Raw genomic sequence first — 27,089 nt, 5'->3', positions numbered from 1 at the left:
TGTCGGGAATCGGGAACACATGCTAAAAATCGGGAGAATCCCGCCGAATCCCGACCATCCGGCAACCCTATGTACAGATGTGTGGCGTCCAACATAGCCGGCGAGAGGCAATCAAGACATGCAGCATTAATAGTTTTAAGGAGACCTCACTTCGTAGTTAAGCCTAGTAATATTACAGCTCTTATTGGGCAGACTGTCGAATTTACTTGCCAGAGCTTTGACTCTAATGTTAAAATATCATGGGTGAAGGAAGATGGCATCTTACCCGCTCATGCGACTGTAACGCGAGGGATGTTGCGAGGGATTCGGTCTGGACGGGCCTTTATAGTACAGTCAGCAGCAGAAGTTGCTAAGCGGGCGAGGTGTTCAACATTACCTTGACGCGCTCTTATTCTCTTAACAATAAGACTTATTCAAGCGTCAAGATCATTTTGATCACCTCTCCCGCTTAGGAACAATTGCTGCAAATGTACCTACATAAAGATAATCTTTAATAGAAAAAAACCGACTTCTCTAACTACTAGCCTAACCCACTTAACGGTGCTTATACTTTATTTGGTATTATGTATACATTTTATGGTAATCATAGTGGTTGATTTAGTTTAGGTATCATAGTGGTTTTCCGGGTCTGGGTCCGAGTCCGAGTACGGGTCCGAGTCCGGAGTCCGGGGCCCAATCCAAGTCAAAATCGAAATTGAAAATCACAAAACGTGTACTATGCGTCGTTGAGGAGTTCTGTTTTGATCATCATCAGCAGTTCCACTTCATCAAATGCCACAGTTTTTAATGTAAATGCTTGATTTTCTGATGAAAATATATAAAATTCTATACGGATGCCTTTAAGATTTGAGAAGTTCCCTTGATTCCTCATGGATACCATGTTCAGGACTTGAGATTGACATAAATGTGCCTAAAAACCTAACTTGCTTAACAAACATAACGAAAAGGACAAATCGCCAAATGCGAGCTATGCGTCGTTGAAGAGTTCCGTTATGATCATCATCAGCAGTTCCACTTCATCAAATGCGACAGTTTTTAATGAAAATGCTCGATTTTCTGATGAAAATACAAAAATCTCTATACGCATGCCTTTAAGATTGGAGGAGTTCCCTCGATTCCTCGTGGATCCCATCATCAGAACTCGAGCTTGACAAAATTGTGGCTTAAAAACTTAACTTGCTTAACAAACATAACGAAGAGGACAAATCGCCAAACGTGAACTATGCGTCGTTGAAGAGTTCTGTTCTGATCATCATCAGCAGTTCCACTTCATCAAATGTCACTTTTTTTATGTATATGCTTGATTTGTTGATGAAAATACAAAAATCTCTATACGCATGCCTTTAAGATTTGAGGAGTTCCCTCGATTCCTCATGGATCCCATCATCAGCACTCGAGCTTGACAAAAATGTAGCTTAAAAACTTAACTTGCTTAACAAACATAACGAAGAGGACAAATCGTCAGACGTGTGCTATGCATCGTTGAAGAGTTCCGTTCTGATCATCATCAGCAGTTCCACTTCATCAAATGTCACTTTTTTGAATGTATATGCGTGATTTGTTGATAAAAATACAAAAATCACTATATGTGTGCCTTTAAGATTTGAGGAGTTCCCTCGATTCCTCATGGATCCCATCATCAGAACTGGGTTTTGACAAAAACGGGACCAATCTGTATGCATATACATACAATCAAAAAAATAATTTTCAAAATCGGTCCAGTAATGACGGAGATAGGGAGTAACAAACATAAAAAAAAAAAAAATAAAAAAAAAAATAAAAAAAATAAAAAAAAAATAAACATACAACCGAATTGATAACCTACTCCTTTTAGATTTGGAAGTCGGTTAAAAATAAAAGAATGGCTGAAAGGCTTGCAAAGTTCCCATGTAAATGATGTAAAGTACTCGGTATTTTTTTTCTGCAAGTTTATTGCCAAACCTTCTTACAGTTAATTTCGATTTCTACTTATACTTGAAATAGACGCCAATGAGAGACGTAACTGTGAAACAGTCATCAGCAGTTAAGAATAAGAACATATAAGAGTATAGTCACCTGCAATAACATATATGTTACTCTTCGAAGGCCGAAAAAATATATGACACGCTCTTTATGGCTCTACAAATAAGATCGTGTCAGATATTTTTGCGGCCTTCGTTGTGTTGTTACATAATTGCAGGTGACTGTACCTACAGTCCGACAACAAAATTGTAGAAATTAAAAAGTGGCAACACTGTACTGTCGTCGCTTTCTTACTTGGAGGATACAACTAAACGGAGTAGCCATTAACAGGCTTTCCCCTCTGTCGAAAATAGGCGGCCAACGGTCATACACAATGTATGGACTGACGTTTATCTGACATGGCTATTTTTACGTTACGCATACATTTGACGTTCCCCTCCCCCGCAAAAATCGGCAGACTGTTTTGTACAGAAAATTACAGACATGGCGTCTCCGTTTGATTATATCCTCCAAGCTTTCTTAGATTGATCTGAAAGGGTTGCCACTATATTTCTAATATGACCAGGAACTATCTAAGTGGTAACTTGTATGAGAGCTATCTCATGAAAGTTTCCAGAAACATTGGAAATTTTGAGAAAGTTCTACAACTTGCACATTGCTAGCGATGGTCCAACTCGCACTTGGCCGGTTTTATTTTATTATTTGTGACAAATCGGCATCGGCATCGTAATTAGGATTCCGTGTCAGTAGCAGATTTGCGTCAGAACACAGTGGGGTTTTCCATCATTAGAGATTTATATATGCTACTAGCGACCCGCCCCAGCTTCGCACGGGTTAACAAATTATACATAAACCTTCCTCTTGAATCACTCTATCTATTTAAAAAACCGCATCAAAATCCGTTGCGTAGTTTTAAAGATCTATTAAGCATACATAGGAACAGACAGACAGCGAAAGCGACTTTGTTTTATAATAATAATAATAACATCAATAAATTGCTCTGATAATTAGCTTAAGATAATTTATAAGTATGTTACGATTCATAAGTGCTTGTTGCTAGGCCTATATAAGTACATGAATAAAGTATATTTTGACTATTGACTATTGACTACTATGTACCTAGTGATAAACAATAACATAACGACAGCAACTGCTATTAATATTGTGGTTATAAAAGGATAAAATGGTAGGTGATAAATGATAATGACATTAATGACAAATAGTAGGTACCTCCTTTTTTTAACGACTTAGCAACGAAGTTTTTACAACTAAGTTTTCCATATGTAATCATAATAATCATAATCATTTAATCGCAATCCATGGTATTACAGGTGTTAACTTAGATTAGGTACAGCATGGACCCTACAAGGGCGTGGCAACATAATAATATTATATATAGGTATATAAGGGAAATTAAACTAATTAATTGTCCATAAACTCTTGCAGAGTGTATGGGCATTCGGTTAAAAGGTAAGTCTTGAGCTTATTTACAAAGTTATCATATTTATTTTCATTTTTTATGTACTGGGGGACCTGGTTATATATTCGAATGGACATCGAGTAAGGGCCTTTAAGTACGTCGGGTAATAATACAATATTATGGTACCATCGAACTGATCTGATGATGGAGACAGGAGGTGGCCATAGGAACTAACTAGGAGGATAAAACTACGCAGCATAATTTTTTATTTGAGTTTGCTAGAATAATTGTCTCGATGAGTATTAGTTGTCTGTTGAATGAAAAGTACAGTCAGCGATAAAAGCGTATCCAGAATTAAATCTTTGACAAAATATTTAATGTAAATGTTTTTATATTCAGAAACCTATTTCCTCAACAGTGGGCACCATGGATCCGGCGCTAGCGCAAGAGGTCGCGGCGATGTCGCGTTGCCGCGCGATCGACGAGGCTATAGCGCGGGGCGACTCGGCCATTCAAGAGTTTTATAAAGATGCTGTCGTATTCGTCACGGGCGGGTCCGGGTTTCTTGGGAAACATCTGGTGGAAAAACTGTTCAGGTATATCACCAGTCACATGACTAACCTTAGCACCTTTAGGGTTGTCATAAAGTTCAGGTATGTCACGAAAAATTACACAAAATCGTCCAATACTTCAAGTATGTCACAAAAGTAGTCGACCTAATAAAGTTCAGGTATGTCACGACACGAAAAATGTCTTAAAATCATCCAAATCACTTGAGCTAATGTTACAAGATTGTCACTCCATTTATTTATTAGTCTATTTATTAATATACTTATTTATATAATACTGTATGTTTGTCTGTCAGGTCGTGCGACATCAAACGAGTGTATCTTCTGCTACGAGAGAAAAAAGGACAGACTTCGCAAGAGCGTGTCGCAAAAATCTTTCAGGATCCAGTAAGATTTATTTTTACGTTTATGTATGTTGCTATATTTTTTTATAAATATTTATTTGTTGAAATAATGTTCAGGGTCACTATAAATATAATTATGATTCAATATGGTTGACAGGTATACGATGGACTACACAAACGTAAACCAGGCTTCTTAGAGCGAGTGACAGCTGTCCATGGAGACATCACACAGCTGCGCATGGGCATTAGTGATCAAGACTGGTATACGTTAGCCAATGAGGTAAGACTAAATGCTGTAGCAAAAACGATACTAGGACATACTATTGTCAGAATGGCCGAGTGGTTATAATGGCAAATACGAAGGGTTCGAGGTCGAATACTTTGTCAGATAGGCCGAGTTATTAAATAATTAATTTCGTATATATATCAATTAATACAACACACAAATACGCAAGGGCATTAGTGTTCAAGACTGGTACAAGCCAAGGTGAAGACTTTGTGTACATATATGTATACATTGTATACATATTTAACTTGAGCGCACAAAGTTTAGGAGCCAAAGTGGTCGCCATGGCCGAAATCGGGCGAAAATACTTACAGAATATATTTTTGCATTGCGAATTACCAGCAATATGTATAGTAAGAGGTCGAGCGTTTTGTCAGATAGGCCGAGTTGTCACATAAATAAGGTAAATGCAATAAATAAGCCCTTGTGTACCCCGTTCCTCTCAACCAGGGATGTTGCGGATGCAGATTTTTTGACATCCGCGGATGCGGATGCGGATTTTTAAAGGCTCAGATCCGCGGATGCGGATGCGGATGCGGATGTCAAGATTAGGTACTTAGAAAACGTCAAATATTACATTTTTAGTATTTTTTTATTAAAAAAACCAAACGTTTAGTATTTGAGCAAGAATATAGGTGCGTTATATTTAATAAACAGTAACTTCGCCGACTTTTCTGGATCTAGACGATTTCGTTATAGGTAATGACGAAGTTACCTAGCACTTACGCCGCCGCTAAGACGTTCCTGTACCGACTTGTTCAACATCCGCATCCGCATAAGCTCCGCATCGATTTTATGCGGATGCGGATGCGGATGCGGATGCGGATGTTGAAAATAATGCGGATGTTCCGCGGTTGCGGATGCGGATGCGGATGTTCGCAACATCCCTGCTCTCAACCAATAGTCGTTCCCTCGGCAGTGGATAAACTAAAAATCTTTTTTCGTCAGGTAAACATAATTTTCCACGTGGCCGCGACAGTTACCTTCGACGAGCCTCTTCGTCTAGCGACTAGAACTAACGTAAGAGGCACCATGCAAGCGTTACTATTGGGAAAGGACTGTAAACATATCAAGTAAGTCATCAAACAAACAATCCGACACCCCGTGACCCCCTCTTAACCCTTATCTTGGCAAGGCTTAAAATATCTTAAATATAAACATTTTTTTAGTTTTTGGTCACCTATTGAGCATACTTGACTAAAAAAAATAAGGAAAAATATCCTGGATTTTCCACTTTCAGATAGTCATATGTATCATATTTAATACAATGCCAATCCCTAGAAACACCAGTTACCTACCTACTTTTTAGATGAAAAATATGAATTTTAATAAAAATAAATCATGCAGTGCAACCAAAATCATCATTTATTGCTTATTAAACGCAATCTAAAGCATCAGGTGACTATTAAACCTGTAAAAATAAATTATATCCACGAATACTTGATCACATGGAAGAAAAAATTGATCCCGTAAAGTTTAAAAAAAGTAGTCAACAAAAAGTTGTGTATAATAGGAAAAGTAAACAAATAAATAAAAGTAGAAAAAAAACATTTTTTTACTTAGGGGGCATTTTTTGCTATACACCATTTTTTCCGCGTTACGGGCTACAGCGTAGCAATAATGCTACAGCGTACGAATATTCAGTTAAATAACAACTAGTGCTTTAAAATAATCTGAATATGACATATGTGAAACATGTTTTGTAACCCCATAAATATAAAAAAATATATAAAATCATGTACTTAAACCTATTTTGACGACAACTTGGCAATGTATTAAATATAATACAATCCTTTTGACATGTAAATTTCTGAGTTCTTGGCAATGAATCAAATATAATACATAACAGTTTCATGTAAAGATTCTGTATATTTATTGTTTTAAAATTCGACCGCAATGGAAATATTTATGCACTAACAGATAGTTAATGCATCACAATGTAGATTCTGGAAAAATCAATATTAGTCTAAGAAATAAGTGCATAACTTCCAATACGAAACGAAATCTGTTGTTTCTCCGGCCCTATGTTGATTACTACTAAATAATTTACAATTACATTTGTCTCCATTTTTTTTCTATAATATAGGAGGATAGCTAGACATATTTATGGCAGAATAATTTTGCTAGGTAATAAAGTAAACCTGCTAGATTTTTTAAAGTTCCGTGTATCACGGGTGTTACAATGCCAAGATAAGGGTTAAATATTTATTACGTAAGAATCAAAATGAGAAAATGATTACACGTTTGGTTTCTTTAAATTTTTACTTTTCGAAGAAACAATCTTAACATGTCAGAAAAAATAAGTCATGGTCGACCCACCTCGACCTAAGTCTTCTTACGTAGTAAATGAATGGCGCCTAAGAGTGACCTTGCAAGTGTGACTATTGGGAAAGGACTGTAAACATATCAAGTAATTAATCAAACAAACAGTCCAACTATGTGACTATCGTCATTAACTATGACATTTAGTATTGACCTTCACATTTGATGAGCTACTTCGTGTAACGTAAGAAGGACCGTGCAAACGTGACTATTGGCATAGAGAAATATATAGTAACTAAGACAAGAGTGCTCACTCCATACATCAGTTTTGGTACCAAAAAGACTATTCATTTCAGTGTCTACATCTAGCATCGAGTAACGGAATTATCAGTACTGCTACTTGACAATAGATGTAGCACCGACCGGAAAGTCTTATGCTCAACAACATAAAACTTTCCTTAGACACTGAAATTAATAATCTTTTTGGTACCAAAACTGACGTATGGAACTATGGAGTGAGCACTCTTGTCTTACTATATTTCTCTATGCTATTGGGAAAGGACTGTAAACATGTCAAGTCATCAAACAAACATTCAAACATGTATTTCCTGTTATGTAGATACTAGATACAAATATGTTTATCAACCGAATTACTACCAATAAATAGGTACTTACACATCAGCCGGTTCTCTATTTTGACATAAATTATTTTGCCGAATATCATTTCCTGATAAATTTTTCGCATAATTTCATTTCGCCGAATGATCAAGTAGCAATTGAACATAATAATTCGCATCAAAAAGAATTGATTGTAATGGAGAGGTAAAAAACGTGCCCCTTAGTTTGACATCCAAACAGATGGCGCTGTACTGCGTTGTTTATGTTTCATGCATGTTGTTAAATAATTTATTTTAAATACAGTCAAATACCCTATTATAGTAACCAACCAATAAAACCAGTGCCTCTATTCCAGATCGTTCGTGCACGTGTCGACGGCGTACGCGCACGCGACCCACAGCCGCATCGGGTGCTCCGTGCGCGAGGACTTCTACGACAGCCCCGGCGACCCCCGCACCATGGTGGACCTGGTCGAGCAGCTGAGTGAAGAGAAACTGGCCGCCATTAAACCTAGGTGAGTTTACCCAATTTAATGTTAGATGGCGCTGGAACGGAGCGGCGAAATCCTACATCGCGCTGTTAAGATTTTTCCTGAATTCATGGCTTTCGCTTGGTGAGATTTTTGTTGGTGAGGGCGGGGATATAAGATTCTTTGGATAAAGACTTCTAAGACACCTGCACCATGGTGGACCTGGTCGAAGCTGAGTGAAGAGAAGCTGGCCGCCATTAAACCTAGGTGAGTTTACCCAATTCCATGGTAGATGGCGCTGGAACGGAGCGGCGAAATCCTACATCGCGCTGTTAAGATTTTTCCTGAATTCATGACTTTCGCTTGGTGGGGGTGGGGACAGAAGGGCCGCCATTAAACCTAGGTGAGTTTACCCAACTTCCTGATAGATGGCGCTTTTAAAAGGGACGGGATTTCTTTTAGAATCTGTTCGGAAAGAGAAGAGTCGTGGAATGTATTGGGCCCCACACATTCCACGACTCTCGTCTTTCCGCAGACTCTATTTTTTTATTCGGTAGACTAAAATGACATTTCATAACACGAATCATTCATTTTCATTTGACGAATGTTCATACTATGAAATGTAATTTTAGTCTACCGAATAAAATATGCGATCTGGGGCTTTACGAATTACCGCCCGTGGTTTGTCTAAAGTTTTACGTCTTGCCTTGGCCAGTACGGATATGATGGTCGTTCTTGTCTACGTGACAGCGTGATAAAACGGTGTCCGTCACTTTCTTTCCCACGGTGTTAAACAGTGACAGTTATTTTATCACGTGGATAAAGATGGATAAAGCTATCCATAATAGGCTGGCAGGAAGTGTTACGTACGGGTGACATAAAGATTATTCCAGTAGCAAAACATAGTAACCAACTAGGTTGTCGTTTGATCTGATAATATATAAGTTATTATAACAGGTCAGATCGGACCACGATCGGACCTACAATGACGATTTTATCTACCGGTTATGTTAAACATTGTATAATTGCATAGCCACATATGATAGTCATAGAGACGCTGAATTAATCGATGCTATGCCACAGAATAAATAATAGTACTAGGTACAGAAGACTCACTCTCTAACAAAACGCGTCTGTTACGATCAGCACAGATATGGCCGCTAGGTGTTTAAATATGTTTTTTTTACAATCTGAAACGTTTGCGACCGATACTATCAAGCTTAGAATATTTAAAAGTGGAAAAATTACTGTTGAGACTTGAACTCTCGGTCTCTGGATCCAGATTTATCCACTTTAAATTTATTCTAAGCTTAAATATTATGATCATTAAATGTATCTCTATTGTTTCCCAAAAAGTTTTAAGTCATAATGTATTGTTTGCCCGCATTTTTGTTAGTCATAATTTATTTGGTTCAGAAACGCGTCGGTTTTCAGGATTGTCATAAAACAAACCTAACCTATCTATAGGATAACCTTAGGAAAATCCTGAAAAGTTAACGGTTTCAGTTTTATGACTAATGATAATATGACAAACAATACATTATGACTTAAAACTTTATGGGAAACACAGGGACCCCTAAAATAAAAAAAATTTCAATGGGGTAAGGGGTGACTTTATACAATTTTGGGGTTACTTTAATAGTTGTAAAACGGCCATTAAATTGGCATTCCTAAAATGAAATGAACGAAGTCGCGGGCAAAAGCTAGCAACCAATAATTGTCTAAACAAAACATATAATACGAGACCCTTTAGTTCCGCGATGTGAGGTCACACGTGCTTAACGTCAATATATATAGTACCTATATACCTATTATATATTGTAATTGTATGGCAATTATGTACCTACTTATATCGAGGTTGATGTGGAAAAACACGTCATTGGCGAATTCCGGTTATATGTATAAAGGTTTCATCGAAATCGATACGGCCTTGAATAATTACCTATTTAGTCAGGTCATACTTCCTGTCAAAAAAGTTTTGACTGATAAAAAAGTTATAGGTACAGTCAGCAGCAGAAGTTGCTAAGCTTTTTTCATGTACCTGTAGTGTAAGACGATTATAGGCTTGTAAATACACGGACGAATAAGGGTTCCGTTTTTTTCCTTTTTAGCTACGGAACCTTAAAAATAGGTGAAAAATATGTAGGTATTTACCGTATTTTTATTTCTTACATCATGTCTACATTTTACGTAACAGCTGCTACATATGTATATAGCTGGTCAAGCAAGTGTTGTCAGTAAAAAAAGGCGCGAAATTCAAATTTTCTATGTTACGATATCCCTTCGCGCCTATATTTTTCAAATTTGCCGCCTTTTTCTACTGTCAAGATCTGGTTGACCAAGTATAAAAATAATTTAGTGTGTTTCGTAATTTAAAAAAAAAGTCATAGTATAGGGACCATCATTTGCCGTGTTAAAGTGTCATTCTATGGAACTTGCTAACTATGTAAACAAACCGCCATATTTAAAACTCTAAAAATATGAATTTAAGTACTAGATGATTTACTAGTTACTAGTTAGTATAATTTTATTTTATTATACTTGCCTACGTCGTGTAAATATGACGTCATAATTGTTATACCTACATTAATTTGTTTAAATAATTAAGGTGACGTACGCTCTGAGTTTTTGTTTTCGTTATTAGGTATGTGGTGGCTAGATATACGTCATAGACTAGGAATCCTCTAGACTGAGCAATTATTTCATGAAACCGATGCTGCCAAAAATACGGGGGTGCGGGGGACGAGGTGAGCGAATTGGTCCGTTCAAAGATACGAACCAATCACGGCACGGGAATGACTCGAAGATGGAGTAAAACTACCGTATAAGTGGCAGAGGGGGGGGGGGGGGTAGCTTTACTATGCTCAGTCTAGAGGAGAAGCATTTTTATTTTTCTGATAACTTGCCTGTTTTTGTATTGACTTAGTTACAACCCCCAGTGACCTTATTACATAATTTATCAGTACATAGTATAAAACAAAGTCTTCCCAATGTCTGTCTGTCCCTATGTATGCTAATATGCTTAGACCTTTAAAACTACGCAACGGATTTTGATGCGTTTTTTAATATAAATAGATAGAATGATTCAAGAGGAAGGTCTATGTATAATTTGTTAACCCATGCGAAATCGCGTAAAAAAATCCATTTAATTAATCCAAATATATTAAGGCAATAATTAACAACAATGTTAACATATACATGGTTTAGAATAGTCAACATAAAATATAAAATTATAGCTGGCACTAAAATATTTTACAGCAATACCTAAACTAAGTAACTACTTAACTAATAAACTAGGTATTACGAGTATAACTAGTTATGTGTCATAATGCCAACTAAGTAACTTAATACTTGTATCGAAGGTATTTCGTGTTAGTAGGTCAGTGTTATAAAAGTGGTTACAGTGCAATAAAGTTTAAATAAATAAATAAATTAGCTCCTATGACAAAACTCATTTATTTACATAATAGATATACAGAGGTATTACAGTAACTGTAAAAATACGAAACTAAATTAATAACTGGCTTAAATCTAAAATAGGCCCTTGAGGCATTGTACCAAGGATGCTGGCGGCGTTTCCTCGCTGTATCGCAAGCTGATAGGTACGTTGTGCGAGGAAGCCGCCAGCTCTTCGGTCACCATCAGTTACGTCAACTTTGCGATTTCTGCAAACAACTTGTGCGCCCTAGAGTTTCAATACATATATACAGGGTGCCCGGTAATTAGTGGATAACCTTCTAACCACCGACAGAGCACCTTAGGCTGGTCCAGAAAAGGCACTTATAGGAGTTATAGGTCTAGTAAAAGTTTCGTGGTTTTCGAAATAATAGAACTTTTCTGTCTTTTTAGGGTTCCGTAGCCAAATGGCAAAAAACGGAACCCTTATAGATTCGTCATGTCTGTCTGTCTGTCTGTCTGTCCGTCTGTCTGTCCGTCCGTATGTCACAGCCACTTTTCTCCGAAACTATAAGAACTATACTGTTAAAACTTGGTAAGTAGATGTATTCTGTGAACCGCATTAAGATTTTCACACAAAAATAGAAAAAAAACAATACATTTTTGGGGTTCCCCATACATCGAACTGAAATTCAAAAATTTTTTTTTCATCAAACCCATACGTGTGGGGTATCTATGGATAGGTCTTCAAAAATGATATTGAGGTTTCTAAAATCATATTTTTCTAAACTGAATAGTTTGCGCGAGAGACACTTCCAAAGTGGTAAAATGTGTGTCCCCCCCCCCCTGTAACTTCTAAAATAAGAGAATGATAAAACTAAAAAAAATATATGATGTACATTACCATGTAAACTTCCACCGAAAATTGGTTTGAACGAGATCTAGTAAGTAGTTTTTTTTTATACGTCATAAATCGCCTAAATACGGAACCCTTCATGGGCGAGTCCGACTCGCACTTGGCCGCTTTTTTTAATGGCTAGCTCCAATTAAAAAAGACAGAAAAGTTCGATTATCTCGAAAACCACGAAACTTTTACTAGACCTATAAGTGCATTTTATGGACCAGCCTAAGGTGCTTTGTCGGTGGTTAGAAGGTTATCCACTAATTACCGGGCACCCTGTATATAGTTATATTTATATTTGAATGGTAATCTTTACAGATTGATCGAAGACTGGCCTAACACGTACGCCTACACCAAAGCTTTAGCCGAGGAGGCTGTGAGGACCATGTCAGGAGACCTGCCCATCTGCATCGTCAGACCCGCCATAGGTGAGCTACCAACAGACAGACATACAGACAGACAGACACCAACTATCTCAGGCTGTGAGGACCATGACAGGGGACCTGCCCATCTGCATCGTCAGACCCGCCATAGGTGAGCTGAAGACAGACAGACAGACACCAACTATTTCAGGCTGTGAGGACCATGACAGGGGACCTGCCCATCTGCATCGTCAGACCCGCCATAGGTGAGCTGAAGACAGACAGACAGACACCAACTATTTCAGGCTGTGAGGACCATGACAGGGGACCTGCCCATCTGCATCGTCAGACCTGCCATAGGTGAGCTACCGACAGACATACAGACACCAACTATTTCATGCTGTGAGGTGGTCCTCGTCGCATCGTCGGACCTGCCATAGGTGAGCTGCAGACAGACAGACATACAGTAGAACTTCGCTAATCCGCACACTCGCTGATACTCACATATGTGATATCGTATCACTACAGACACAAACTATTTCATGCCCACGTGGTCCACGTCGCATCGTCAGACCTGCCATAGGTTAGCTGCAGACAGCAGACAGACAGACGGTAGAACTTCGCTAATCCGCACACTCGCTGATAGCCACATATGTGATATCGGATCACATATTTATCTGAGACATTTCTTATTTTACTGCCCCTGCAGGTATGGAATATATACAGGGTATGATTTCGGGGATTCGAGGTAGCGTAGCGAGAGAACAAGACATCATACAGAATACATAAATGAGCCTAATGATATTAACTCACATTTATAGATCTATCGCGAAATTTATTTTATTTATCACCTTTATTTTTAATATATGTGTTCAAAAAACCGAAAGTTTTAAATATTATATTGCGAGCCTAATAAAGTAGGTAATGATGTTGTTAATTTTTGTTAACACCAATAATGATGATAATTTTTCAGATGACAAGTAGATAAAAACATTTTTGCATACAATTTGGTCACCCTACTCAATGTGACGTCTTGTCGCTTTCCATACAGCGTATGTCAAAAGTCATGGGGTGACCATGATCACTTAGTGTAAGATTAATTTATTTGACTTAAAAAATAAGAAAAATTAAAGTTTTCTTTTATTAATGTGGATAATGTAGAGACAAAAAAGTGGATATATTATATTTGTTTGTAATTAGATAATTTATATTTGTTTTGTTTCAGTAATAGCATCGAATCTGGAACCAAGTCCTGGATGGGTCGACATGAGCAGTGTTTACGGACCGAGCGGGGTAAGCATAAATATCTACACAAATCAAGCAGAGGGTCCCGGGTTCGATCCCGGTAAGGGCATTTATTTGTGTGTTCATCAATATTTGTTCCTTAGTTAAGGATGTTACCTATGTATCCAAGTATATATTAAGGGCCACCCCTTATTTCGTCGAAGTTATATTTTTCTATGTGGCACCCGCTTAATGTATAATCCACTTAAAAACCAATGTAATTTTTTATCAAAATTTTTTTTAAATACATTTTAGGGAACTACCGCACTTTGACTCTCAATACAAATTGTATTGATTATACAATAGAGGACGATTTTTTTTCTATTTTTTATTTCAGCTTTTCCTCGGCTGCGGTCTCGGCGTCATACACACAATAATGGCCAACGACGACACATACATCGACCTGATTCCCGTGGACTACGTCAACAACGCCACGATAGCGGCCGCCTGGGCCACGGGAACGCGCCACGGAAACGGACAGAAGGATATTAGGATATATACCGTGTCGCCGGCGAGGAACCCTGCTAAATGGCGTAAGTTTTAATGTGTTTGTTTATTTTCGTGGGCTATAGTGCCACGGGAACGCGCCACGGAAATAGGCAGAAGGATATTACAGATAATATATCGTGTCACTCGCGAGGAATCCTAAGAAATGGCCAAATTTTATATAAGTATTTGTTTCTATTTATATTTCTTTAAGAAACATTAAAAATGGAAAAAATCACAATCTCGGGGCTCGAACAACTTTGGATTCTCTGGATTACTAGCCCATCGCTCTGTCAACTGAGCTACCGAGACTTCACTTGAGGACAGCGAATATTTCCACCATATGCGCCTTAGGGAGCCGTCTAGCGACATTAGATAATTTTACATAATTAAGCTTATTATGTATTAATGTATTTAATGACATGATATTTTATCCCTGACTTACTTACATACTGGTTTAAATTGTAATTTTAATTTATTGGACATAACGATTTTATTGTAATTTTAATTCTAAACATATTTTGATACTATTTCCAATGATTTAACGATATAAACTTTATACGATAAGTAAAATGTATTTTCTGATCTTGCCATGTAATTTTTTTTTTTAATTGATAATGGAAAACAAACAGCGAAAATAACACATATAGATGATTACAATTAAATACATACACAAGCCAAAACAGTTTCCACTAATGAAATTTGTTCATTATGGTTGCTCGGACAAGACTTGTTTTTACAATTCAATTCTAGTTCATTCAAGATATAAACAATTATTTATAACTCAAGATCTATAGGCGTTCCAAAATTGAAGCGCTTACCTTGTGACAAATTGGACAAGTTGCCTTTAGTCGCGGCTGGACAAGCGAGAAATGCGCGCGTGCTAACGAGCTCCCGCACACCGAAAAAGAATGAGACGACCTTATGTTTAACAACAAATGTGACAAAGATGGATGAAATGAGAAAATAAATCAAAAATAACAGATTCCTTTGTAGGCACAGAAATAAATATGGAAGTATTTTTTGTGCTCCTCAAGTATGAGTATAATCTATCTATGGTTATATAATATCATTGCATATACCTAAATGTGACATGCACTAACTTAATTTTAAGAATATTATCAACAAATGAGTATGAGTTATGAGTATTTACTGTTCCAGGGGAAATCTTCGAGATATCCTATTCAAAAGCGGTGTTATGCGGCACTCCGAAGGCCATCTGGTACAACTTCGACATCCACACGAGGTACCGGTGGGTGTTCGTGCTGCTGACCTGGCTGCTACATTATATACCGGGATACCTGGCTGACGGGGCCCTTATGTTACTAGGGAAGAAGCCGAAGTAAGTAAAAAATAAAACAACGGGTTGCACTCAGGGAGTGCCGGCAGAAGTGAAAACTCAATGAGACAATGACCAGTGCAAAATGCACTATGTATAATTGAGGTTAACGCCATCTAGCGTTAGCGTTAATTACTTGAAACCTAAGCACATCACTGTTAGTACTCGAGTTATATTAATACCAGTTAGAGCGAAACTCACTATAGTTCGTTTTTTTTAGCATTACAAATAAGGTAAACAATCTTGATGTGTCTTTTAATTGAAAAACACATTTTAAAAATAAGTCACGGCAAATATGTAACAATTATGAATCTAATACGATCTTTTATAGTCTTCTGCTTTCATAAGTAATAGTTATTGATTTTTAAAAAGTGTTTTCCTTTTAAAAGACATGTCAAAATCGCTTATCTTCTTTCAAGTTCTTTCTAATGCTAAAAAAAACGAACTATAGATGGCATTTAAATCAATAAAGAAAAACTCAATGACATTACATGTAACAGTTTTTCATGTATTGTCATTGAGTTTTTCTTTATTGATTTAAATGCCATCTAAATGAGTGGCCATCTAAATCTTACGGTCACGTGATCGTCTTACGCTGTCTCGAGTTTAACATTTTTTTCCCCACCTCAAAAAGTGCACAGCGCCGCTAAAGTTTACACTTCAAAAAATATTTTTTATTTATTTTATTTGTGTCGTTGTGTCCCACTGCTGGGCAAAGGCCTCCCTCTCTTTCTTCCACGCGTCTCGTTCTATGGCAATATTAGGCCAATCTTGCCGAAAGACGTCAAGACCGTGCCGCCATCTCCTTCGAGGTCTGCCGTTACGCCGCACTATGTTCGGTGTCCACTCAGTAGTTTTCTTGACCCACAAGTCGTTTGGCATACGGCAGATGTGTCCGGCCCAGTCCCGTTTAAGCTTAGCGGCTGTTAGAACTAGGTACGTCGGCTACTTTAGTTTTAGAGCTCAAGATGGATTTTCTGATTCTGTCAGTCAATTTGACACCATGAAAAGACACTTTTTCTTAGTACTTATATGACATTTATTTAAAGTTTACCATGAAAAAGCTTTGAAAAAGTGACAAAAAATATTTTATAGTAGCTAATACTCCTCCTCGCTGCACTCGTCGTCGCCACTGTTTGCGAAGAGACCAAAGTTCCAAGTTACTAAAAAAATGGGGACAGGGGGCCGATTTTTGAATTTCGATCGCTCGATTTCGTCAGTCGAAAATCGGTGGAAAACGGCAAAATGCTGATTTTTGAAATACGACCGATAGAAATTGGAAATCTAGTGGTATTGACCACTCGTTTTCAATTCTATTAGTAGAATTTACATGCCTAGTAGTGGAGATATTACTGAACGAAATACACAAAATCGAGCGGTCGAATTTCAAAATCGGCCCCCAGGCTGTATGAGGGACACATAAAATCTATATACCTAGTTGGTCAAACCAATTTGTCAGTAAATAAGAACAAAAAAACTAATCTCATTCTTTTCTTTTGGGTGCTAGTACTAGTGTAAGACAAAAAATAGTATGATTTCTCTCTGTCTATGTTTGAAATGAGACAGTCCATTTGACAAACTATAAATTGTGTAAAATAGAAAGAAATAGAAATATATTTATTTGCGTGAAATGTGTGGTACAACAAATTAGATGTTAGATGTGCGTGTGTTGATTAGATGTTTATTTTATTCGTTTCCAGGGCGATGAAGATATACAGAACGTGTTACAACCTGTCGTCGGTGCTGGCTTACTTCACCTGCCACGAGTTCTACTTTAAAGACGAAAACTTGGTACAGCTGCAGAAGAGCCTATCTAAAACAGGTGACTAAATACAATATAGGTACCTATTTGAACACTTGAGCCTAACAATCCAGCGAGGAAATGCTGCCAGTGTCTTCGGTACTATTACTGTGCAACAGGAGCCATTTTTAGAATTATTACTAGCGACCCGCCCCGGCTTCTCACGGGTTAATAAATTATACACAAACCTTCCTCAAAAATCACTCTATTGACAGATGAAAACGGCATGAAAATCCGTTCAGTAGTTTTCGAGTTTATCGCGAATATACAAACGGACAGACGCGGTGGAGGACTTTGTTTTATAATGTGTAGTGATCATGTCATGTTATTGGTTTTCATTGCTAAACATTGTTATACAAAGAAATGAGAGCGAGTAGAAATACACATACCTACATTTTCTTTGTAATACGATTTCTAGCAACGAAAACTACCTAGTACCAGACATAGATATTTTACTATTGTTTAAAATAACAAAACTATAGTTCGTTTTTTTAGCATTAGAAAAAGACTACGCGATCTTGACGTGTCTTTTTATTGAAAAACGCTTTTGAAAAATAAGTCACGGCAAATATGTATGTAACAACTAGCTGTTGCCCGCGACTTCGTACGCGTGGATTTGTATATTGGTGGTTATAATATATATTCTACATTAGCTTAGAACATTATGCAGCAAAAGATAGCAGTAGGGACTGTTAATCATTTGTTAATTATTATACACAACCTGGCTATGAAGTTTCAAGCCCCTAACTGAATAAAATTGTTCTCGATACTCTCAACCCCCTGGGAACAATGCCTCAGGCTAATTTAGGTTTAGACTATATATCTTATGTAGCCGCCGTGCAGGTCAGGAGCTCGACGACTCAAATAAAAAGCTTCAATTCTTAGTGAACTGATATAATTCTCCAATGTACTGGTTTACAAGGGTTCTTGCCAAAACGGTTAAATGTAGAAGTGGTGTAGTTATTGTATGAAGGCTGATGAGAGAGTGATTTGCATAATTTGAATAGTACAAAAGGTGGTTTAAATTTAGGTGCCTCTAATTGGCCGCGATACAAAGTATGTGGAGCGCTCCTATTGGTGCTTAAGAAAAAACTTCCGAATACTAGCCGAGCCTGACGGCCGCGTTTAGCTACTGCATTAGGAATGTATTAAGAGTTTATACAAATATAGGGTTGCGTTCGCAACATCTTATCTCTTTGGACTATCTTATATATCTTTTGTTATATCTCTGTTTTAACCTTTTCGACGCCGTGTCATACACAAAAGCTGTCTCTCAGACGCCACGTCACCGAAGTGTCAAAACTGAAATTGAACTTTATGCATATGCACCTAGGTCTATGTTGCTCTGTGGTCTGTGACCGATTAATACGTCTTTGGCGTTGGACCTGCGGTGCGTATATATCGGTCATTGGCGTCCAAAAGGTTAATAAATAAAATATACAGTAACGACATTAAACAAATTACAAGCTTATATTTTGTTGTATAGATAAAGCCATATACAACTTCGATGTGGAGAAGATGAATTGGACCGAGCAGATGGTGATGTGGGCCATCGGCCTGAGGAAGTACATCATCAAGGATGGTCTGAAGGACACCGATTATGCCGTTAAGAAGCAACAGGTACCGTAAAATGGTGCTACTTTATTAAATTGTACAACGGGACTTAATCCCGTATCTAAGTTTTAAGATTTACCTCCGACGTTTCGAGGACGGCGTTGTCCCCGTGATCTCGGAGAAGACTGGCTCTTCTAACCGCGCGAGTTTCGAACTACCCGCACTTGGTTTTGTTTATCAGCTTGAACGTTTTGCGCACTAGGGATGTCACTCTGTCGACACACAACACTAATGATATTCGATTTATCGACTGTCGATATTCGTTTACGCTTACATTTACTAATGACTGGATTCCATGTGGATGAGATCTTGAAACCCTCGCCCCGATTGAAATTACTATGTTTTTTTATTTCAATGGCTTCCCGTACTTTCCTACTGTAGAAATGAGAATAGAGGAAAACCAATAAATGAAGCCAAGAGGAAAACGTCCAGTCTCCAGACAACCGGCATTTTTAATGTAAAAGGGGTAACCGATAAAGTTGGCACGGTACGGAAAGTACTCTATAAAGACGAAATTTGATTTGTTCCCAAAGTTGTGTAAATTAATACCTATTCGTTAAGTCGATAGTGTTTTCACATAATCTCTCTGTTTGTCTTAAGGTTAACTAGCAAAGAATGCTTTTGGCATTAAGCCCGCCTTTTGTACGATACTTTTTTTTGTGCAATAAAGATTAAATAAGTAGCGGAAGACCGCTTCTCCATACCAACGTAGACTATTTATTTATTAAAAAAAATTTTTTTTTGTAGGTCCTGAGGGTGCTAAATTACCTGGTCGGCGCGCTGTATCTTTACGCTATCTATAAGCTATGTAGCTACGTTTGTATGTTTGTCTGGGTGTTAGCTAGTTTATAATAAATATTTAATTATTTTGGTGTCTTTTTATTTTTACATTATTTATTATTATTTATTAAATATATTATTATCTAGCATTAATAAAAGTTTTTTACTCTATCTTATCTCTCTTTATCAAAAATTGTTGTTTTCGATTTCGGACGAAAATAAAAAAAACATGTTCAAATTGATCTTATTTTATTTTCGTTTATATACTATATACTTACGTCTTGGTTTAGTCAATGTTTTGTTCTTAATCGACTTTTTTTAACAAATCAATATGTAAGTCTCAAGACTTAACGTCACCAGCAAACATAACAGCTACGATTTCACGGTTTATAGAAGCAAAGCATGATATAATTCATTGAAATGTTATACAACAGTTGTCCCAACATTGATCCCTGAGAGACACCGGGTACGGTATCAATTTTCGTCGGCTTAAAGCTTACTGGCAACAATAATTTGGGTTTTTGTGGTCAATTTAAAAATAATCTGGCGAAGTATAATACCATATATTCCATTTAAAAACCTTTTTTCAGTAGAAGCACGGTCAACCTTATCAAAAGCTTTACAAAAAACGTTCAGCTCTAAATTCTATCTGGATGCTACCGGACTGCCCACTAGCATTTTCTTGTTCATCAAAATTGACATTTGCGCTCTTATTTTTGACATTTTCGACGCTTTGGATATGTTTTCAACAAGGAAAGCAGTCGGCTGAATGGGTTCATTTTTCTTAGTTTCAGTGTTTTCCGCTTTATAGTCTTGTTCGACGCGAGCTGAAGTGGGTTTGCCTCTGGCCGGTGTTTCGGGAAAGGGCGGGAGGCCGAACTCCTCCGGTTTGAATTCGCGTAGAGATCTGTGGAATAGAAGTTTTAACTTAAGCAAGTAATGTTCCAGTACTTCCAGAAGATAGCGCAAGTAGGGTTTTCACGCCGGATCCGAAATGTATGGGAAGATCCACGGATCGAGATCCGGATAATTTCATACATTTCGGATCCGGATTGCAAACCCTATGCGCAGGAAACTCGACGGGGCTTTTTTTTAATACGAGTAATTATACTTCACAAAATACTCCAAATACTCAAGCATATACATATAATATGTCGTAGCCAGATCATACATTTTGATCATTTCATGAAATGCCATTTTAGTCCTTTCCCGGGCCTCAAACTATCGCCATACCAAATGTTGTCCAACTCGGTTCAGCTGTTTAAGTGTGAAGAGGTAACAGACAGACAGAGTTACTATTACTATAGCATTTAAGTATAATGTTATGGATAAGTAGGGATTTGAGACAGCCAGGACATAGAACCCCTTGAGAGGTGTGAGTGGTGTGAGATTACGAGATATAATTAGGAACAGTGTGATAAGAGAAAAGTGTGGACTGAACGTATCTAGATGTAGTGACAAAAATTGAGAAAGGTATGTTGAGATGGTTTGGACACGTGTAAAGAATGAGTGAAAGAAGGCTGACAAAGAGAGTGTATAAGGGAGAAGTAGAAGAGGGAGTTGGAGGGGGCAGACCTCGGCGGACTTTCTCTGATCAGATCGCGGAAATCCTGAAGAAAGGTCAGGTCAAGAGCACCCTAAACCGGCGAGCGTGTATGAGGAATGTTATGAAAGTAACGGAAGCGAAAGAGGTATGTCAGGATCGTAGCAAGTGGAAATCCGTGGTCTCTGCCTACCTCTCCGGGAAATAGGTGTGATTATTTGTATGTATGTATGTAGGACCTAACCTTAGGACTATCGTGGCTTGGCGCGTCTTCTGACGGTCTAAACGTCGGTCTGGTATCATCACCACCTGTAAAATAGAAAATATTTCTTAATTTCTCCAGTGAAGCCTTTATGGTTTTTTTATGTGTCAGCAAACGAGCAGACGAGCCGCCTGATGGGAAGCGGTCATCGTCGCCCATGGACATAAGCAATATCACAGGAGCCACTTAAGCGTTGCCAACCCTAAAATACATAGCACATATAATATATAGTTAGTACACGTAAAAAAAGGTCTATTAGCAATTAATAACCTGCATGCCGGCTGCGACCGCCGCTTTAACTCCGATTTCAGAATCTTCGAACACGATACACTGCCAGAAAATATTAAGCGTTACTTATAAGCGTTATAATTAAATTAATTAGCATTGCTGCAATATTAATGTTTGCTTAGAAACTATTAAGAGGAAAGTGGACTACATGGTTCTCTATACAAAATACAAACGTAATCCCCATTTTCCTCTGGATATTGACATTATTACACATCATCGCACATCTCTGGTGGAAACGCAGCAACAGAATAAGTAATAGTATTATCATACAGGACGGACACGCACCGCCCCGCCCCGACTCGCATTACCTCGCCCGCGACAGGCCGCGACATGAATGTGTGCGTAAGTCGCTCTACTGAGAGCATGCCAGAATTCCGTCAGATACACAATGACGCATGTACAGACGTGCCGCGCACACATATAAACGCAAATCATTTTTGATGTATGGCGTGTCCGCCCTGTGACGCAGCCTAATAGTCATTACCTGTGCCGGTTTAGGTTTGGTCGGAAATCGGCTGGCAGCGACGAGGTAGATGTCCGGGTGCGGTTTCCCTCGGTCCACTTCAGGGTCCGTAGCGCACACCTAAAAAAATATTATTGTTTATTTCCTTACTAGCGACCCGCCCCGGCTTCGCACGGGTTAACAAATTATACATAAAACTTCCTCTTGAATCACTCTATCTATTTAAAAAAACCGCAACAAAATCCGTTACGTAGTTTTAGAGATCTAAGCATATATACAGACAGACAGACAGCGGGAAGCGACTTTGTTTTATACTATGTAGTGATCTTAATCTATAAAAATTGACATCAGTGGCACAGGGCGGACACGCCATGCATCAAAAATCATTTGCGTATATATGTGTGCACGGCACGTCTGTACACGCGTCATTGTGTATGTGTGGGTAAGTCGCTTTACTGAGAGCACGCCAGAGGGCCTACCGCGAACCACGTTCGACGTGTTGCCTCCCTGTCACACTTACGTACGAATTTACAAATGCGACAGAGAGGCAACACGTCGAACGTGGTTCGCGGTAGGCCCTTAGAAGTCCGTCAGATTGCAGTCGCGGGGCGAGGTAATGCGAGTCGGGGCGGGGCGGTGCATGGCCGTCCTGTATGATAATACTATTACTTATTCTGTGTCAGTGGTTGGGACTTCCTTTTAGGTGAATGGACCTGTATCAGGATGCCCTGGTCCTCTATAATAACAGCCTTGTTACCTAAATAAGGATATTACAACTTTGCCCAACGGTGACAACTTTGCCCATCGCCAACTTTGCCCACATCTATCACAAAACAAACGAAATTTCCATGGTTTCTATTTACTTATAACGATTAAGTAAAAAAAATAAAACCCCCTACGCGTTATGCCAAAAGAAAACAATTTTTATGCCAAAAATGCCTTACATTATTTTGAAAAGAGCTGATAATATAAAATTTGTAGTACCTACTCGTATGTGTGTAGGTCAGCAGGTATTATCCAAATAAACGTTTTATCTAGGTATCTATCTGGTGCTATCAGGACCTTGGAGTCGTACAGGTGTGTCACCTGCGCGTTGCTGTACCTTGTGGTTGAAGAGTGCGAACAGTTTCGGTCGCGCTTGTGTGGCGATCCTGACGGCGCGCTCCGTACTGTTGGTCGCTAGTTCTATCGGGACCTTGGAGTCGTACAGGTGTGCCAAAAGACTCCAGGTGTGTCACCTGCGCGTTGCTGTACCTTGTGGTTGAAGAGCGCGAAGAGTTTGGGTCGCGCTTGTGTGGCGATCCTGACGGCGCGCTCCGTACTGTTGGTCGCCAGTGCTATCGGGACCTTAGAGTCATACAGGTGCGTCAGAAGACGCTCGGCGCCTGCAACAATTATATTTGTGAACTATAGGGTACCACCACCAACTAAACCAATATATTTTATACCAATAATTAGGGGACGTCCATTATCCCTAGTGCTGCTTAACAGAGACGCTGCTTTTTTGCGCAAAATTCCTGCAAATCCATCTGTGCGTGACTCCGCGAACATGTTGGATGCGCTGCAGAATTTGGGCAGGCCAATCAGCATCCTAAAGACGATTGCTGATCATGTGTGTAATTAGGCTCTCCTGCATTTCTTATAACTAACTATATTTCTTATTACATAATCGGGATAGGGAGACAACTATAAGGAGCGAGCTATGCGTTGGACATTCCGTATAGTAGTAGTAGGCGCGCGGAGTGCTGACAACGCATAAGCCGTTCCTTATAGCAGCGGTCGGCAACCTTTTAGCAGCCAAGGGCCACATAGTAGTTAACGAAGTTGTCGCGGGCCGCAGTTTGTTAACCTTTTCCACACCGTGTCAAACACAAAAGCTGTCACTCAGACGCCACATCATTGAAGTGTCAAAACTGAAGTTGAACTTTATGTATTTGGACGTAGGTCGACGATTAATCGGTCTTTGGCGTTGAACCTGCGGTGCAGATATATCGGTCATTGGCGTCCAAAAGGTTAATATTTATGACTTTATCAGACATTGTCGTTTGTCAATATTACATACAAAATAGCCAAGGAAGCTCGCGGGCCGCAAGTGACAGGTTCACGGGCCGCATGCGGCCCGCGGGCTGCAGCTCTAGGTTGCCGACCACTGCTTATAGTAACCAATGCCATTGATTGATTCAAGCACGTCAGTGGCGTAGCGTGAACTAATAAAAAATAAACTGTGCCCGAAGGGCTCTCGCGCGAGGCCCCTCGTGGGGCGCGAGGCCGTGGGCGACGGCCCACTTCGCCCACGCCTAGCTACGCCACTGAAGTACGTCTTCTTATCTCCGCCTCAGTAAAGGCTAGACTTACCAGGCTGTAATGGTGCGCTGGCGACGGCCTTGCCGACGAGTTCTGTGAGTTGGTGTTCGAAATCGTCCACGGAAATCGGCAGGGGCACCCGCAGCACGACTGTCTCTGACAGGTCACGGTCCGTGGCGCCGTAGCACTGCAGATAAGATAAGATAATACAAGATAAAATCAGATAAGATAATAATAAATATTACAAAAGCAGCGTTTAAGAGAAAGTTAAAACTAGAAATGTTGGAAACATATTTACCTAAAAAGTAATAAGTTCAAACAAACATGTACATATTATAAAATCATTGCAATATAAATAAATAAATGCATGCTTTCTTTTCTACTAACAATAGTATATAAGTCACGATGGTAAACATTTAAGTAAGTACCTTAATATTAAGTAAGAGTTGAGTGCGGCGCGCCAACAAACTGGTTACTCCAGTTTGGCGCATTTATTGCACATATGTAACGCTGTAAATGTTTATATGAATAAATATGAATAATAATAATAAAAAGTAAGATAGTCCACGGAAATTGGCAGTAGCATCCGCTGCACGACTGATTCTGACGGACCGTGGCACCGTAGCACGAAAACAAAGTCGCTTCCCGCTGTCTGTCTGTCCCTATGTATGCTTAGATCTTTAAAACTACGCAACGGATTTTGATGCGGTTTTTTTTAATAGATATAGTGATTCAAGAGGAAGGTTTATGTATAATTTCAATAATTTGTTAACCCGTCCGAAGCCGGAGCGGGTCGTTAGTATAAGGCAATATAAGATAATATAAGATAAGATAGTCCACGGAAATCGGCAGTAGCACCCGCTGCACGACTGTTTCTGACAGGTCACGGTGGGACCGTAGCACGGAAATAGTTTACTGGATTTACTAAAATAAAAATAAACTAAACTGCAACAAAATACTATGGTAATTTAATAGTTATTTACGATACAAGTGCGGAAAAGAGGAAATTTGAAACGAGTGGCGGATAATTAAAACACGACCGAAGGGAGTGTTTTAAATCGACACGAGTTGCGAATTACCTATTCGCACGTGTATCGTACAACATTTTCCAGTAGATATGGCACTTTAAACTTTCGACATACGCACGGAAACTGCTATTTCCCACACTAGTTCGGGAAAGTAGTACCATATATATGTACTGTAAACTTATTTCTATATCAATAAACGTGCATTATAATTATATTTTGCCACTTTGGTCGTCTTTATATGATACTGACGACTGCACTCACCTGAATTTCCAGATCCTTGGTGTATGTTTTTCCATATTTCTCGCAGATCGTCCTGATTGCCTTTTGATAAACAATTTCTGAATCTGTACACATAAATATGTTTGTATAAGAATTGTTTATATACTGGTCAAGCAAATCTTGTCAGTAGTAAAAGGCGGCAAATTAAAATCGCGGGTTAGCAACACTACGTTTGGATTGTTCGAAAATCCGCGTCACAGTTCAGTAAAAGCAAAATAACTTAAAAGTAGTTTCTGAAAAAAGTGAAAAACGATGTGGGCAAATTTATGTTAAAGGGCAAAGTTTCATACTTTTATTTCGTTTACTTTTTTTTTGCGTAATGAGTACCATATTACGAGTTTTAATATACATATATTGCTTACCAAGTACCGTCCCGTCCAAGTCGAAAAGGCAATGTGTGACCTTCTTAAATTTCCTGGTGCAGTAGAACTTTGCCGGGATGGTGATCATTGCACGCGAGGGGCCGACGAGCAAAATTTTGCCAGGACATTGTTCATCTTTGCCCGGGGAACTGGGCAAAGTTGTAGGTGTGAAAATTAGTAAATATTTAAGTTTATACAATTTTACTTAAACTTAGTGACAAAAATAAACTTTTTGTCACTAAATTGAAAGATAGAACTGTGGTCGAGCTAAAGTCGTGCTTTATAAAGTGTTATCTATTTATCTAAGTAAAAATAAAGTAATTAACAAACCTGTTGTTTTTAGAGGGAAAATGGTGTATAAAACCGTTTTTTTAACAAAAATGGTTTGTTTATTGAAAGAATTTTGATGTTGTCTGATGTGACATTTGTTTTTTTATCTAGGTAGGTATGCTACATAACAGATGGAGTTGTCAGAAGAAGCACTGTAATCTCTATGGTCACGGAATATGTTATGGTTTTGATCTCGGTTTTGATAGTGGTTTTGATAGAGTCTGTTCGTCGGATCGAGAAATGTAGGTAGAAGTAAGACCAAAGTAAGTCTGCAGCGCAATAATTTGACAGCGAATTAAAAAACTTTCTTTGGTCTTACTTTACAAGTTTTTACAAG

At 38.5% G+C, this 27,089-nt stretch overlaps 2 protein-coding genes across 2 annotated transcripts in view; one reads left to right on the top strand and one right to left on the bottom strand.

The window, feature by feature from the left end:
• Positions 1 to 19,982, top strand: part of LOC134660562 (fatty acyl-CoA reductase wat-like) — a 28,260-nt gene extending 8,278 nt beyond the window's left edge. The window contains exons 2-13 of the mRNA XM_063516334.1: positions 3,801 to 3,978; positions 4,248 to 4,338; positions 4,453 to 4,575; positions 5,530 to 5,654; positions 7,817 to 7,975; positions 12,546 to 12,655; positions 13,815 to 13,882; positions 14,211 to 14,406; positions 15,521 to 15,701; positions 17,399 to 17,520; positions 18,986 to 19,119; positions 19,861 to 19,982. Coding sequence (XP_063372404.1) covers positions 3,801 to 3,978; positions 4,248 to 4,338; positions 4,453 to 4,575; positions 5,530 to 5,654; positions 7,817 to 7,975; positions 12,546 to 12,655; positions 13,815 to 13,882; positions 14,211 to 14,406; positions 15,521 to 15,701; positions 17,399 to 17,520; positions 18,986 to 19,119; positions 19,861 to 19,965 — 1,592 coding nt within the window. The 3' untranslated portion in view covers positions 19,966 to 19,982. The remainder of the gene's footprint in view (positions 1 to 3,800; positions 3,979 to 4,247; positions 4,339 to 4,452; positions 4,576 to 5,529; positions 5,655 to 7,816; positions 7,976 to 12,545; positions 12,656 to 13,814; positions 13,883 to 14,210; positions 14,407 to 15,520; positions 15,702 to 17,398; positions 17,521 to 18,985; positions 19,120 to 19,860) is intronic.
• Positions 19,983 to 20,538: 556 nt separating this feature from the next.
• On the bottom strand, positions 20,539 to 26,804 carry LOC134660436 (probable pseudouridine-5'-phosphatase). The gene is made up of 9 exons (XM_063516179.1): positions 26,753 to 26,804; positions 26,423 to 26,571; positions 26,043 to 26,125; positions 24,805 to 24,940; positions 23,704 to 23,834; positions 22,471 to 22,569; positions 21,969 to 22,028; positions 21,681 to 21,745; positions 20,539 to 20,800 (listed from the first exon to the last, which is right to left on the bottom strand). The coding sequence occupies exons 2-9, from the start codon at positions 26,508 to 26,510 to the stop codon at positions 20,539 to 20,541; spliced, it is 924 nt and encodes a 307-aa protein (XP_063372249.1). The 5' UTR covers positions 26,511 to 26,571; positions 26,753 to 26,804.
• Between the last annotated feature and the right edge of the window lie 285 nt (positions 26,805 to 27,089).

This window comes from Cydia amplana, chromosome 27 (assembly GCF_948474715.1).
Source record: "Cydia amplana chromosome 27, ilCydAmpl1.1, whole genome shotgun sequence".
In the NCBI taxonomy this organism is placed as follows: domain Eukaryota; kingdom Metazoa; phylum Arthropoda; class Insecta; order Lepidoptera; family Tortricidae; genus Cydia; species Cydia amplana.
This window is presented reverse-complemented; position numbering and strand designations above follow the sequence as displayed.

What these genes read in the sequence shown, in the direction of transcription:
- LOC134660436 (XM_063516179.1), bottom strand. Translation starts at nt 26,510, where the DNA reads ATGATCACCATCCCGGCAAAGTTCTACTGCACCAGGAAATTTAAGAAG. An exon ending in CAGCGCACCATTACAGCCTG is followed by an intron (nt 23,835 to 24,804) that starts GTAAGTCTAGCC and finishes TAATTGTTGCAG; the next exon opens with GCGCCGAGCGTCTTCTGACG. An exon ending in CAAGCCACGATAGTCCTAAG is followed by an intron (nt 20,801 to 21,680) that starts GTTAGGTCCTAC and finishes TCTATTCCACAG; the next exon opens with ATCTCTACGCGAATTCAAAC.